The sequence below is a fragment of the Squalius cephalus genome, assembly GCF_949319135.1.
Source record: "Squalius cephalus genome assembly, chromosome: 2".
NCBI lineage: Eukaryota > Metazoa > Chordata > Actinopteri > Cypriniformes > Leuciscidae > Squalius > Squalius cephalus.
The window spans coordinates 6,521,033-6,537,571 of NC_137123.1; the positions used below are offsets into that span (position 1 = coordinate 6,521,033).

Below are 16,539 nucleotides of genomic sequence, written 5' to 3' on the forward strand. Positions count from 1 at the left end.
CTCAGTGAACCCAAACAAACAGATGAACAAGAGGAAATGACTAGCACTATGAGCACCATTTTCTCTAGTACATTAGACATCATTGCACCAATTAGATTAAAAAAGGTTAGAGAGAAAACTAAAGCACCATGGTACAACAGTGCTACGCATGTTCTAAAGAGAGAAACTCGTAATTTAGAGCGTAAATGGAAACAAACTAATCTAGAGGTCTTTAGAATCGCATGGAAAGACAGTATGTCACGTTATAAAAAGGCCCTAAAAGCAGCCAGGGCTGAGCATCTCCGCAAACTAATAGAAAACAACCAAAATAATCCAAGGTTTTTATTTAACACCGTCGCTAGACTAACAAATAAACAGACGTTACCGGAGCAAAATATTCCGTTACAGTTTAGTAGTAATGATTTTATGAATTTCTTCACTGAGAAAATAGAAAGCATCAGAAACACAATTGTAATTTTACAATCTTTAATGGTGTCTTATGATTCAGCCTCAATTATCACCCCGCAAGAACAATTACAGCGCTTTGCAACTATAGGACAGGAAGAGTTAAATAAACTTATCATTGCATCTAAACCAACAACGTGTTTATTAGATCCAATACCAACTAAACTACTGAAACAAGTGTTACCTGTAGTGGAAGAGCCTCTTCTCAATATTATTAACTCGTCTTTATCCTTAGGTCATGTTCCAAGAATATTCAAGTTGGCAGTTATAAAACCTCTTATTAAGAAACCACAATTAGATCATAATAACCTAGCAAATTACAGACCCATTTCAAATCTTCCATTTATGTCTAAAATACTAGAAAAAGTTGTGTCCGCTCAACTGTGCTCTTTCTTGCAAGAAAATGATATCTATGAAAAGTTTCAGTCTGGATTCAGGCCGCACCATAGCACAGAAACTGCGCTCGTTAAAATCACAAATGATTTATTTTTAGCTTCTGACCAAGGCTGTATCTCAATACTAGTTTTACTTGATCTTAGTGCTGCGTTCGATACTATAGATCACACAATACTCTTAGACCGACTACAAAACTACACTGGTGTTCAGGGACAGGCATTAAGCTGGTTCAGATCATACTTATCAGACCGTTACCATTTTGTCTGCGTAAATGGGGAAAAATCGAAGATAACGTCAGTAAACTACGGTGTACCGCAAGGATCTGTGTTAGGCCCTCTGCTATTCTCAATATGCTGCCACTTGGTAATATTATAAGAAAACATGGAATTAATTTCCACTGTTATGCTGATGACACTCAATTATATATTTCATCACGACCAGATGAAAACGCTAAATTATCTAAATTAACAGAGTGTGTTAAAGATATAAAATACTGGATGACATGTAATTTTCTGCTATTAAATTCAGATAAAACGGAGGTATTACTTATTAGTCCAAAAAACTGCCCACAAAACCTCTTACAATACAACTTTAATTTAGAAGGGTGTCCTGTTACTTTATCCTCTACAGTAAAAGACCTGGGTGTTATATTAGACCGCAACTTGTCTTTTGAAAATCATATTTCATATGTTACAAGAACAGCCTTTTTCCACCTTAGAAACATTGCTAAGCTACGTAACATGCTATCTGTTTCTGATGCAGAAAAGTTAGTTCATGCATTCATGACCTCGAGACTAGATTACTGTAATGCTTTATTAGCTGGTTGTCCTGCATCCTCAATAAACAAGCTACAGTTAGTCCAAAATGCCGCCGCTAGAGTTCTTACTAGATCAAGAAAATACGATCATATAACACCAATTCTGTCGTCTCTACATTGGTTACCTATAAAGTTCCGTATCAATTACAAAGTATTGCTACTGACCTATAAAGCCCTAAATGGTTTAGCTCCCGTGTATTTAACGGAACTTCTATCGCCCTACAATCCATCGCGCTCTTTAAGGTCACTAAATTCGAGGCTTCTGGTCATTCCTAGGATATCTAAGTCCACTAAAGGAGGGAGAGCGTTTTCACATTTAGCTCCTAAACTCTGGAATGGCCTTCCTGATATTGTTCGAGGCTCAGACTCGCTGTCCCAGTTTAAAACTAGATTAAAGACGCATCTCTTCAGCCAGGCATTCACATATTACTTACATTTTATACTACTGTTGAATCAGATTGAATGCATTAATATTGCGAACAGCAGCTACGCTAATTATTTCCCATATGCTTTTCTGTTGTTATCTCGGGACGCTAGTCCCGAGGTAAATACAGATCGTCAGCTCCAGTTTGTATCCAGCCTCTCATGGAAACTACAGATTCGCCAACACCCGTGCAGAGACGACTCGGCGCCTGTGAAGAGACGACTCGACGCTGGCTATGTTTATGCCCTAAATCAATACATGATTAACTAACTGTATTTCTCAATGTACATTTCTGAAATGCACTTTCTGTAAAGCTGCTTTGAAACAATATGTATTGTGAAAAGCGCTATACAAATAAATTTGAATTGAATTGAATTGAATAATTCAAATGATGCGTTAGGGGCTGCGTTTATAGATTTATTAAATTCCTTTGGGGTCAAGCAAAACGTCACCGGACCAACTCATCGTCTTAATCATCACTTTGTGGAGATGTCACTGACCATTACTTGGTAACTTGCATATTACCTACTGCTGTAATATGTCATGCTGCGCCGCGTTATCGACCAGGCAGATCAATCCTTCCATCCACCATAGATAATTTCTCAAATTGCTTATCTAATCTGTCTCAGCTGCTGCCTGAACCCAAACAAACAGATGAACTAGAAGAACTAACTAGCACTATGAGCACCATTCTCTCTAGAACATTGGATGTTGTTGCACCCATTAAATTAAAAAAGGTCAGAGAGAAAATTAAAGCACCATGGTACAACAATACTACGCATGTTCTAAATAGAGAAACCCGTAATTTAGAGCGTAAATGGAAACAAACTAATTTAGAGGTCTTTAGAATCGTGTGGAAAGACAGTATGTCACGTTATAAAAAGGCGCTAAAAGCGGCCAGGGCTGAGCACCTCCGCAAACTAATAGAAAATAACCAAAACAATCCAAGGTTTTTATTTAACACCGTGGCTAGACTAACAAATAAACAGACGTCACCCGAACAAAATATCCCGTTACAGTTTAGTAGTAATGATTTCATGAACTTCTTCACTGAGAAAATAGAAAACATCAGAACCACAATTGTAAACGTTCAATCCTCAATCGCGCCTTATAATTCAGCCTCAATTATCACCCCGCAAGAGCAATTACAGTGCTTTACAACTAGTTAAATAAACTTATCACTTCATCTAAAACAACAACATGTTTATTAGATCATATACCAACTAAACTACTGAAAGAAGTGTTACCTGTAGTGGAAGAGCCTCTCCTCAATATTATTAACTCATCTTTATCTTTAGGTCATGTTCCAAGAACATTTAAACTGGCAGTTATAAAACCTCTCATTAAGAAACCACAATTAGATCCTAATAATCTAGCAAATTATAGACCCATTTCAAATCTTCCATTTATGTCTAAAATACTAGAAAAAGTTGTGTCCGCTCAACTGGGCTCTTTCTTGCAAGAAAATGCGCTCGTTAAAATCACAAATTATTTACTTTTAGATTCTGACCAAGGCTGTATTTCAATACTAGTTTTACATGATCTAAGTGCTGCGTTCGATACTATAGATCACACAATACTCTTAGATCGACTACAAAATTATACTGGTGTTCAAGGACAAGCATTAAGCTGGTTCCCAGTGGGCATTTGATGTCAATTTAACATCAATATGACATCAAATTGATGTCAAAATTACATCAAGAAATAGGTCAAAAATGAAAGTCAAATTGACGTCAAAGTGTTGATGTCAATTTGATGTCAAGATTTTGACCTCTGCTGATGTCATTTTGCCAAACAAAAAGGTGAAATGCATGACCGTACACGTATTACCAGCTTCACTTAAACTAACCAGATTTACTTTATTTAATTTCCAGTTTAATGAAATCATATTTTGTATTTTAAAGTCACCATGATGGTGGTTAGCGTTTGCTTTAGTTGTGCTCTTGACCCTTTACTCTGTAATATAAAAATTTCTCTGGCTGCTTTAATTGTGTGTTTATAAAGCACAATTGATGTAGCTAAAAAAGCCATGAGATCAGGAGATGTTGGCGGTTTATTGATGAAATCATCATGTAACTGCCTGAATCCCTGATTATGTTCAGTGTCTAATGCTTTGATTATATAGGACTTGTGGTATAAAAGTGATTTAATTCATGATAAAAGTAATTTGATTCTACAGCATGTCTAGCAATGTTATCAAATAATATACTTGGTTTTTAATAACTATTTATTGCACAAAAACGTTTCATCTATGGCATTACTTAGACACACACAGACATCAAGAAACAGCATATGAATCTCAACAATGGTGACAATCAAACAAAATATCCAGATAATCAGATCAACTCCAGCTGCATAATTTATTAAAGCCGCAATGCATGCTGGGAGATGTGGGTGAGTTTTGATTGGTGGTTCCCAGCATGCACTGCAGCATGAAGCATTTTATTGATTGTCACCATTGTTGAGAGTCATACACTGATTCTTGATAGCTAAGTAATAATGTTGAGTTTAATGCATTAAATGTTTTTAAAATCCTTTATTAATTAAAAAAATTATTCTCATGCTGTAAAAACTAAATGGCTTCTATTATAATACAACATTAAAATCACAAGTCCTATATAACCAAACATTAGACACTGAATAAGATCAGAGATTCAGGCAATTACATGATGATAATATCATCATTTTCAATAAACCCCCAATATCTCCTGATCTCATTTTTTCATGGCTTTTTTAGCTACAACAGTTGTGCTTTATAAACACACAGTTATAGCAGCCAGAGAAATTTATATTAAAGAGTCAAGGGCCAAGAGTACAACTAAAGCAAACGCTAACCACCATCATGGTGTCATCAAAATATGTTTAATATATTTTAAACTATTTAAATATTATATTTATTTAAACCGGAAATTAAATAAAGTAAATCTGGTTAGTTTTAAGTGAAGCTGGTAATAAGTGTACGGCCATGCATTTCACCTTTTTGTTTGGCAAAATGACATCAGCAGAGGTCAAATCTTGACATCAAATTGACATCAACACTTTGACGTCAATTTGACTTTCATTTTTGACCTATTTCTTGACGTAATTTTGACATCAAGATGCCCGCTGGGTTTAGATCATACTTATCTGACCGCTACCATTTTGTCTATTTGAATGGAGAAAAATCTATCATAACTTCAGTAAACTATGGAGTGCCGCAGGGATCTGTGTTAGGCCCTCTATTATTCTCAATATATATGATGCCACTTGGAAATATTATAAGGAAACATGGAATTAGTTTCCATTGTTATGCTGATGACACTCAAATATATATTTCATCACGGCCGGATGAAAACGCTAAATTATCCAAATTGACAGAGTGTGTTAAAGATATAAAAGATTGGATGACGCGTAATTTTCTTTTATTAAATCCAGACAAGACAGAGGTAATACTTATCGGTTCAAAAAAACACCCACAAAACCTCTCACAATACAACTTTAACATCGTAGGATGTCCTGTTACTTTATCCTCTACAGTAAAAGACCTGGGTGTTATACTCGATTGTAACCTGTCTTTTGAAAATCATATTTCATATGTTACAAAAACAGCCTTTTTCCACCTTAGAAACATTGCTAAGCTACGTAATATGCTATCAGTTTCTGATGCAGAAAAGTTAGTTCATGCATTCATGACCTCGAGACTAGATTACTGTAATGCTTTATTAGCCGGTTGTCCTGCATCCTCAATAAACAAGCTACAGTTAGTCCAAAATGCCGCCGCTAGAGTTCTTACTAGATCAAGAAAATATGATCATATAACATCGATATTATCATCACTGCATTGGTTACCTATAAAGTTCCGTATTAATTACAAGGTATTGCTACTGACTTATAAAGCCCTAAACGGCTTAGCTCCAGTCTATTTAACGGATCTTCTATCGCCCTATAATCCATCGCGCTCTTTAAGATCAATAAATTCGAGGCTTTTGGTCATACCTAGGATATCCAGTTCAACCAAAGGAGGGAGAGCATTTTCACATTTGGCTCCAAAACTCTGGAATAGCCTTCCTGATACTGTTCGTTGCTCAGACTCGCTCTCCCACACTCTAAAAAGAGATGTGTTAAAAATGACACATGTTGTGTCAGTTTTAACACATGTAGTGAGTGTGCTCAGGGACAACACATGTTGTGTCAAATTTAACACAATAAATGTGTAAGTCATTTTAACACACAAATTGTGTCATTTTAAAAAATAAAGCGAAAGGGCCAGATGCAAAAATATTAACCGTTTAATCAATAGTCGAGTACAGAATGCATGTGCACACAAAGTACAAGACAATGTTTCAAGCTCAATGACTGGACAGACTCACTGTACTGGACATTATTCAGTTCTTCACGCTTCAACCCCTAATTGATAATGCTGCTTTTGACAAAAGTTCATGAAGAAATAAAGGTTAACCGAGTTTGCACTTTGAATTTTATTCAAATGTAGCAACTGACAAAATATATGTATATAAATAACTTGTATTTCCACTGGCCTGTTTGTTTGAGAACATAGCAAACACTGCATACCATTCACAGTGATGGTGAGTGTCGGCGCTCAAAATGAGGAGTTGAAAACAACACAACCTGTAGAAAGAGATGTTAAAAATGACACATGTTGTGTCAGTTTTAACACATGTAGTGTGTGTGCTCAGGGACAACACATGTTGTGTAGATTTTAACACATGTTGTGTAGATTTTAACACATATTGTGTCAGTTTTAACACATGTAGTGAGTGTGCTCAGGGACAACACATGTTGTGTCAAATTTAACACACAACCTGTGTCAATTCTTAACACATCTCTGTGTTTATAAGGACTACACATTTTGTGTTACCTTTAACACAACTAATGTGTTATTCCTCTTACACAGAAGTGTGTTGAAACCTTTTACTCACTAATGTGTTATAGTTACACAACTTGTGTCAGATATGTGTCACATGTGACTGTAGTCGGTGTGTATTTGCCAGAGTTACTTCCTGTGTTTTTACAACTGAGTGTTTGGATAAAAACTGAAACGTATTGTTAACTTGTGTTTCTGGAGTCCAGTGACGTTTAATAAAGAGTTTGTTTGAACATTTGGATGTTTTAGACATCATGAATCTACATAGACAAGCTCTTATTGAGAATTAACTGTGGTTTAGATGTTGATGTTTCACTGAATGTTTTATTTGAAGTCACCAGAATCGTGATTAATGGCTCCTTTATTTGAGCTCTTGACCCTTTATTCTTCTTTTAGTCTTTCTCTGGCTGCTTTAACTGTATTTTAATAAAATACATTTGTTATGGTGAGAGAAAATATGATCAGATGTTTCTTGATGATGTCATAATCAACAAGTGCTGATCTGATCAGGTTTATGAGTAAATGGATGGTGTGCATTTAATTTATTTATGTGCTGTTAGTTATAACAATCTTGTGACACTACATCATGCTGTCCAGCAGAGCAGAATAATAAAATAAATGTTTTCTGAAAATATTAATCTACGGCAGAAACTAGTCAAACACAGACATCAAGAATCAGCGCATGAATCTCAACAATGGTGACAAATGAAAAGCTTCATGCCGCAATGCATGCTGGGAGTCATGGATGAGATTTGCACTATTGTGGCACCCAGCATGCATTGCTGCATGAAGCATTTTGTTTGTCACCATTGTTGAGATTCATACGCTGATTCTTGATGTCTGTTTGATACCTTAGACTGTAAGATTCTGTACGAACTGTGTATTTATTAATTAATTTTGAGCCAATTGCATTATGCTAATCTATTATGTATTACACTCATCTTTCAAATATTAAACTCTTTCTGAGCTTCAGCTGAACAATTTTACATGTTCATGATGATAATATTATCATCGGAGCATATTTTTCTCATGATTATTTCTGCTGTTTCAAATGTGCAAATTAAATACACATTTACAGCAATCAGAGAAAACTAATGTTAAAGAGTCAAGGGTCAAGAGCTCAAATAAAGCTGACACTAATCACGATTCTGGTGACTTTAAATGAAACATTCAATGAATCATCAACACCAAAACCTGGTAATTCTCAATAAGAGCTTCTGTAGAGTCTGACAGAAATAAAGTTAATCTGGTTATTAATAACAAGTGAAAGCAGCATTTGAAAAAGACATTGAAAAAGAGGCATGATGTGATTGGCTGCAAAAAAAACAACCGTTAATCTTTAAGTTTTCATGAATTAAGATTTAATTTATTTATTTGAATATATTGCTTTATTTATTTTAGAGCATTTTATGGGATACCAAATAAAATATACCTATATTTTTTTTTTCATAAAAACTGCCCTCCACCCAGTGCTATTCTATCCAGAGTTACATTGTAACACACATTGTGTCAAAATGCCATCAACACATCTTGTGTGTTGTTTTTTAACACATCTCTTTTTAGAGTGTTTCCAGTGTTACATTTTAACACACATTGTGTGTTAAAAATCTACACAACATGTGTCAAAATGCCATCAACACATCTTGTGTGTTGTTTTTTAACACATCTCTTTTTAGAGTGCAGTTTAAAACTAGATTAAAGACGCATCTTTTCGGCCAGGCATTCATATAATATTTTTAATCTTACAGTTCAAATTACAATCCGGCCTCTAGTTCATAAATGCCAGAGGAGAACTGGCCCCCGACTGAGCCTGGGTTCTCCCAAGGTTTTTTTTTTCTCCATTAGGTCACTTGATGGAGTTTTTTCGGTTCCTTGCCACTGTTGCCTTTGGCTTGCTCAGTTGGGGATATTTTGGGGATATTTAATTTTATTTTATCAATCAATAAATTCCACTAGAAACAAACCTTGTTGTATTATTTTATTTTATTTTAATACTGTGAAGCTGCTTTGATACGATCTGTATTGTGAAAAGCACAATACAAATATACTTGATTTGATTTGATTTGATTTAGAGTGATGATACTCATACACATGCACAGTTAGACCCCTTAGCCCTCCCCCCACCAAGAAGACAGTAGACATATTCAACATATGAATAATAGTATAATAATACTATAATATTATAGTAGGCCTAAAACAGTTAAAGGAACTGTATGCAAGATTGTGGCCAAAACTGGTACTGCAATCACTTTTAAATTACTGAAGAGCAGGGTATTTTTAACATGTTGCAACCGTCCCATGGTTGTGTTGCAACTGTGCCCTGGGTTGGGGTCAGTTGCAACATCTGGCTTCTTCCATTCAAATAAATACTGTGAACAATATGTCATATATGGTCATCTTTAAATGGTATGGGTAATTAGCAGACAGATGCAAGTTTAATATATACAAATTTGGTTGATCTAGTCCCAATAGTCTCTGAGTAACTGAGAGAAATGCAAAAAGTGTTGCAACTGTCCCCGGTCTCCCCTACGTTTACACGACAACGATACGCTTACAACTCAGAAGTGTTTCCTTTGAGTTTTCAAAACTTTGCATTTTCAGGCACCCAAACTGACTCTTTGTTGTCGTGGAAACGAACGGCCAAAACGTATAAAAAGGTTTACGTTTTTAGTTGAAAACGGTGTCATGTAAACAGACCCTAAAGGGGGTCGCACACCGAACGCGCAGCTCAGCGCCGCGTCGCGCAGCGCCACGTTTTTTAAATTCGAACACATTATTCTCTATGAGAGTACACACACCGGCGGCGCCTTTCGGCGTCTGTCCGCGGCGCCCAGCAACGGCTCAGGACCGTGTTCAAAATCCTGCCGCGCCACAGAGCGCCATTTAAATAGTTTTATATTAAATTTACATTTATGTGTCTCAAATCGTAGTTAATGTACATATGGACTTAACCCTGTGCTGCAATATACATTTAGTTTTATATTTATTTACAGAAATCAGAAAATTGCTGATGTTATCGGATTTTCAGGTGACAGTTGTCCTAGACGTGGCGCGGTGCGGCGCTGAGCTGCGCGTCCGGTGTGTGACCCCCTTAAGACTGTGGCTGAAGCGGGTGTTCATCACTAATGCTCAATCATCTCTTAATTAATCACTTAATTATCTCATTAACTTTAACACTTTTAACACTCTTTAGATTGGGACAATATGTCTGAGCAGTGTTGATTTAACACTGGGGATTTTGCTGTGTGCCTGTAACATTGTAGTAATCATGAAGACATTGATTAGCTTGTTCAGGTGTGTTTGATTAGGGTTGGAGCTAAACTCCAGGAAAGTGGATCTTGTGGTCCAGAGTTGAGAACCCCTGCTCTAGACTATATAAACTCCCTGATATCATAAGCTCTGTTTCATCATCAATAATAACAGTTTCTCCACTCACCAACAGCAGCAAGAGTAAAACTGACACGGTCATGTGTGTCTGTCGGCTTCACCAATGTAGAGAGGAGTTTCTCGTTGGCTTTTAACACACAGTTTCCGTTGGAGGCTAGTTCAGCTGGGCTGACTGATGATGAAGACTCTGAAATCTCTCCTGAAGCGTTGAGGACCATATTCAAAACATCGGTCACAGTCTAATTTATTGATCAGAAAAAAAAAAAATACTGTAAATGTAAATATTAAGAAAGCCAATTAATCAGACCTGCAATGTCAATCATGTAACTGACAATTACATTTGATTTGATTATTTTATATATATATATATATATATAACAATTCTCTTGAAGACTTACAGTCAAAAGAAGCTCTTGAGCTGTAATGTTCTCGATCTGCTCTAGAAGATTTTGAACGGATTCAGTCTGACTCTGAAATCAAAATTGAGAAGAAGAATTTGACGATGTGTGAGTGATGACTTTAACCGGGTATGCTGAGTGCTTCTGAAATGAGACACAGACAGTGTTTTTTAACAAATTTCTTTAACAAATGATTCAATGACATATATTTTTTTAAACATTTGTCGCCACCTACTGGTGGAAATGAAAATACTTTTCTAAAGGTGCGTTTCTGTATTTTGCTCGCTACAGTGGACAGTGTTATAGCTGTAATAAATATATAATAATAAAATAGTCAACCTAACATATAAAAATTACACGGCTCTTTTTAAATAGTCAGTAGTACAATTCATACCGTTCACAGTAAGCACCGCTCCATTGTGATGTTTCCAAGCACATTTTTGCACGTGAAAAGGATAATTTTTTCCGTCGATATTGGAACGTGAGTGAAGTACAAAGAAGCCTATAATAAAGAATAGTTTACCATCCAAATACATCGCGAATCGCTTACTTTCACTTTCGCTTTAAATTATTTAGTTTTGGCTTGTTTATAGTTATTTTTTTATTTTTGTTCTGTTCTGAATATCATTAAATTTAAAGGATAAATCATTGAATTAAAGCTGCAGTAGGTAACTTTTGTAAAAATGTATTTTTTACATATTTGTTAAAACTGTCATTATGTCCTGACAGTAGAATATGAGACAGATAATCTGTGAAAAAATCAAGCTCCTCTGGCTCCTCCCAGTGGTCCTATTGCCATTTGCAGAAATACACCACTCCCGGTCAGAAACAACCAATCAGAGTCAGGAGGAGTGTCTTAGCAGTGTCAATCAAGCTCGTGTACGCGCTGATCACACCCCTCTCTCGCACAGCGCGTACCTTCGTTCAAAATTCAAGATTGCCAATGTGCCGCAGTTGTGCTAATGGAGGACAAACAAACAAAACTGCCAGTTTCTCGAGTGGCACCTGCTCATACAATAAAGACAGGTAAACGGAAAAAGACCGATGACGATAAACAAGCGCGTCGGAGCCCATTGACTCAAAATCAAAACTCTAGCCGCATAGCAGCTAACATACAGATAAAATGTCATGCAGTGTGCAAAGCAACAATTGAAACCTGCTTATTCATTGGCTTGTCATGTTGCTGAAATAATGTACTAGCAAACCTTATTTAGCATTACACATCGCTAGAATAATTACTTACATACTGTTACCGTTATATTATCTTGCTAGCTATTTATAACTTATAGAAAGAGTGCAACGTTATGAAGTTACATTATATGTATTGCAAAATACGTAAGGATTTGAGGACCAAGTTTGTAGTCAAAGTATGGGCAGGCCATAGTCAATGTAAAGCATATTGTTGATGTTTCGTCCCTACCAGTGAATGTGCGATAACTGTTTATCCGCCGTCATCAGTGGCCCTGATTACTAGCCTGTGCGTTCACGGCAGGCTCCGTTGTGGAGGGGGAGGAGCTGTGGAGGGAGGGCTGTAGTGCAGCAGAGAGCAAGGGGGAGTGACCTGTAAGCTGTGCTTGTTCAAATTTTCAGGCTAAGTCAGCGTTTTCTAAAAGTTTCCTACTGCAGCTTTAAATGTCAATCATCAATCATTGATCAAATCAAATTTTTGTATCATGGCTTAACATTACCGTGACTTTGCACACAAATTGTCTGCACGCGAGGTTATGCGCATGACTCAAACACTGGCAGACACAGCAGCAGTTGTAGGCAGGTATATTGATCATTAAATCAGAATTTTACTTGTCTTGAATTATTCATTCATGAATAATTATTCATTATTATTCATGTCACTTGTTTAAGTTAATTAATATGTAAAAAAAAAAAAATAACAAAAAAAAAACACTGAAAAAAGTGAAACATCAGTGCAATTCATTCAAAATATATATTTACATTGGTCCAATGGAAAATTGTGATTTTAAGTTTATACCTTCTGTTTTCACTTTGCCTCAAAGTAAGTGTTACGCCCTCTATCACGGAAAAAAAAATGATACTTTGGATTAACTTAAAACAATTGATGTAATTTGTTACAGCTAATTTTTTTTAGATTTTCTCAAATTGTATTTATGATTTAGTTAAAACCATAAATTGTGATTTAATGTCAAACCAAAATGAAAAAAAATAAATAAAATACTCAAGAGTGTTAAAGTTAATGAGATAATTAACCCTTTAGGCGCCAGAGGTTTTTTCTTAAAACGTTCGATTTTTACATCTTAATTTCAAAAGGCTATATCTTAAAAGTGATAAAAGATAGAGACTTTCTGTAAATTAGAGAAATATTAAGGATGACCCAAAGTTTATGTAGGGATTACATTTTCCCATCTTATTTGCATATTATGACGTCATATGGTGGCGGCCATCTTGGATTATAGAATTTTTATGGTTTTTGTTGATGTTTATTTGGTTGGTTTTTTTTTTTAGCTGACAAAGACGCACACATCACAAGGACATGAACACACAAAAAAGAACACATATTGTACACTACTAAATGGTCAGGGAAATAGATAGTAAATCAACAGTGTAATAAATGGCAGACAAAAACAATTGTTGCAGGGCTTTTGCTGTAGAGATAATGACTCCCTATTCATCCAGGTGACATTTCTTGTAGTGTTTCATGGTGTGGTCTTGCGATAGACTATGCATAATAGCCCCTCTGCCCCGTGTCACATCACCTCTTCTCCTGCTACGAGCAGCAGCGCGGGCGCGGCCAGATCTGCCTCACGCGCGCGCCGAATGTGCACAGCTCGGACTACTGTCATTGTCATTGCGACTCCCCACCCTGCCTCCACGTTGCCCCCTAACTGCCCTATGAATACTTCGACCTCGTCTAACATACCCAGTGGCATTAGACAAAGTCTCCACCACAATACTGTCGCCGCGATTGCGGAGAGGCACACGGTCACGGCTAGCGCGGTAAAAATCTCCCGCGGCCGCCTCGTTCCCCACAACACTAACACGCCTGCTAACTTCGCGATGAACACTCCGACCCCGGGAAACATTGTTCCCACCACTGACATTGGGCAAAGGACCATCTAACGTTATATTGGGCAAAGGATTCACCGTTTGTGCTTGGTGTAGGGCTATACTTTCACTTTCAGAATCACCGTCATTTTCTGAAGGCAGATAATGTTATTCCCCTTCAGAATCAGGGTCCGCGAATAGAAGACACAACACTTCATTGCGGGTAAGCTTTATTGATGCCATTAGATAATAATAATAATAATAATAATCTAATGCAAATACTCGCTGATGTTGACAATATTGCTCTGATAAAATGGCTCACTCGCACACTAGCTCCGCTTTTGTTCGCACTGATTCAATGCGCTCTAGCTCGAAGATTTTGTATAGAAGCATGACTTTTTTTTGAGTCGGGGATGAAGTATGACATGTCTGCCAACTAGTGGAGGGGAGGTTGAATGAAATTTGACACCCTATTTGACTAAATCGGCCGTTTTATTCAGTGCCGCATCTTGTCGAGTAAACTCGACCGTGGCGCCCAGAGGGTTAAGTGATTAATTGAGTGATGATTGACTATTATTGAAGACACCTGATGTTAACAAGCAGAATCACTGAAGGAGAAAATCACAAATTGTAAGTTACCATTATGGTGATCGGTGTTTGCTTTAGTTGGGCTCTTGACCCTTATATGTTTACTTTAGATTTTGTTTGGCTGTTGTGTCTGAGTTATAACTGACAGATGAACAAAGAAAAAAAAAGTGATCTGATGGTGTTGGTTATAAATAAATAAATACAATTTGAGAAATTAGAAAAAATATTGCTGTAACAAATTTTTTTTTAAGTTAATCCAAAGTATAATTTTTTTCAGTGCAGGGGGTGGCCAGGGGGCCCCAAGCAGCCACTTAGTTCGCTTATGTCTTGGGCCGGCCCTGATCCAAACTAACAAACTTTTGTCACAGAAGTACTGGAATAAAAGTTTACGTTTGTAAAAGAAGTAAAGAGAATGTGTGGTTGTAATGGACAGCTTCGTGGACAGCTTTCTCTGCGCATTAAATCCCCCATATTGCCAGCAAACAATGAGAATGCAGAACAATGATGATGAGAGAGAGTATAGGCTTCAAAGCTATTGTGGACCCGCTTACCCAAAACCCTGGTTTGGCAAATAAATGAATGACGGACAGTTATGTATTTCCAAAATGTTATTATGTAAGCTTTATGTTACTCCTCAAATAACAAGGGAATTTGTAGTAATTTCTAGTATTAATTAATTAGCGAGTCCACAAACTCATTCTTTCAATTGACTTTTGTATGCAGAGTATTCACAGCTTATATGGACTGAATGCCCCCATAAACCATCAGCAATTATTAGAAAAGCACATTCATATTTCAGATTACACACATATCTAAAATGCACATGTTATTGCACTTCTTCAGATTGGACAATTATTGATAGGAGTCTCTACAACTTCAATATCAGAAACTCAACTTACGTTGCGTCCTTCCAGCGGCGTTATATTTATACCTGCAATGACAGAAATCAGCATGAAGACAATAATATAATAAACTGCAAAACTTAAAAAAAAAAAACTATTTTATTAAGCAGCAATTTCAGCAAGATTGTGGATTCAGCAAGATTTCAGCAGTTGTGGACTAATGGTGAGAGCAGTGGATCCAACTTTTTAGAGTGGTGTACCTCCTTCTGCGTACACTCTTCCACTTAGACTTCAGTCATACCTTTTCCATTAAGGGACAATATTTGCCCCCTAAATTTATTTCCCAGTGCTTTTTTTACCTTTATGCAAAACTTTATGAAATAAAAAATATTTTCAATGAAAAATGTTCAATAGAGCAATACACAATGACGGAAAAATGAAGTGATACTTTAAAATATATTACACTAAAACCGGTAAGTCACTGTCTTCTCAATGAGCGAGTCATTGAGTCCTTACATTCAGTAACAAAGCAACTAGCTGTATTTATAAATGAATCATTGAATGATTGACTCACAATTATTTTCAAAGCTGCAGAATTGTTTACGAAACACTGCACTCTAAAAAGAGATGTGATAAAAATGACACTTGTTGTGTAGATTTTAACACATGTTGTGTAGATTTTAACACATGTGGTGTGTGTGCTCAGGGACAACACATGTTGTGTCAAATTTAACACACAACCTATGTCGATTCTTAACACATCTCTGTGTTTATAAGGACTACACATTTTGTATTACCTTTAACACAACTAATGTGTTATTCCTCTTACACAGAAGTGTGTTGAAACCTTTTACACACTAATGTGTTATAGTTACACAACTTGTGTCAGATATGTGTCACATGTGACTGTAGTCGGTGTGTATTTGCCAGAGTCACTTCCTGTGTTTTTACAACTGAGTGTTTGGATGAACACTGAAACGTATTGTTAACCTGTTTTTATGGAGTCCAGTGACGTTTATGTTATGATTCATGTCTGTGTTCCCCTGTCTTGTCCCATGGTTAGCAGTTCCCTGTTATGTTGATTAGTTTCCCCAGGTGTTTCTGATTAGCCACACCCCCTTGTTATCTTGTTTAGCTTGTTTGCCTCTGTATTTAAACCCTGTGTCTTGTGTCAGTGTTTGTGGGTTCTTGATGTTGAATGTTGTTTTGTTCCTGAGTCTTGATCTTGAGTCTGTCTGCATCTGTGAAGTTCTGGGTTTATTTAATAAAGTGCTGCATGTGGATTTGGATCCTGCTTCCTCCTGTGATTCTACCTCATCGTAACAGTTTAATAAAGAGTCCAGGGTTCTCAAGTCTCACGC

At 36.6% G+C, this 16,539-nt stretch overlaps 2 protein-coding genes across 2 annotated transcripts in view; both read right to left on the reverse strand.

Annotated features, from left to right (window-relative positions):
- LOC307154798 (B-cell receptor CD22-like) overlaps window positions 1-16,539 on the reverse strand; it is a gene marked incomplete at both ends in the record, with an annotated part of 258,223 nt that overhangs the window by 52,002 nt on the left and 189,682 nt on the right. The gene's annotated exons all lie outside the window — the stretch shown is intronic.
- LOC307154448 (uncharacterized protein) overlaps window positions 1-16,539 on the reverse strand; it is a 79,865-nt gene that overhangs the window by 13,956 nt on the left and 49,370 nt on the right. Inside the window, exons 18-20 of the mRNA XM_079864396.1 lie at window positions 15,236-15,267; window positions 10,731-10,802; window positions 10,382-10,571 (exon numbers count right to left, since the gene is read on the reverse strand). Coding sequence (XP_079720522.1) covers window positions 10,382-10,571; window positions 10,731-10,802; window positions 15,236-15,267 — 294 coding nt within the window. The remainder of the gene's footprint in view (window positions 1-10,381; window positions 10,572-10,730; window positions 10,803-15,235; window positions 15,268-16,539) is intronic.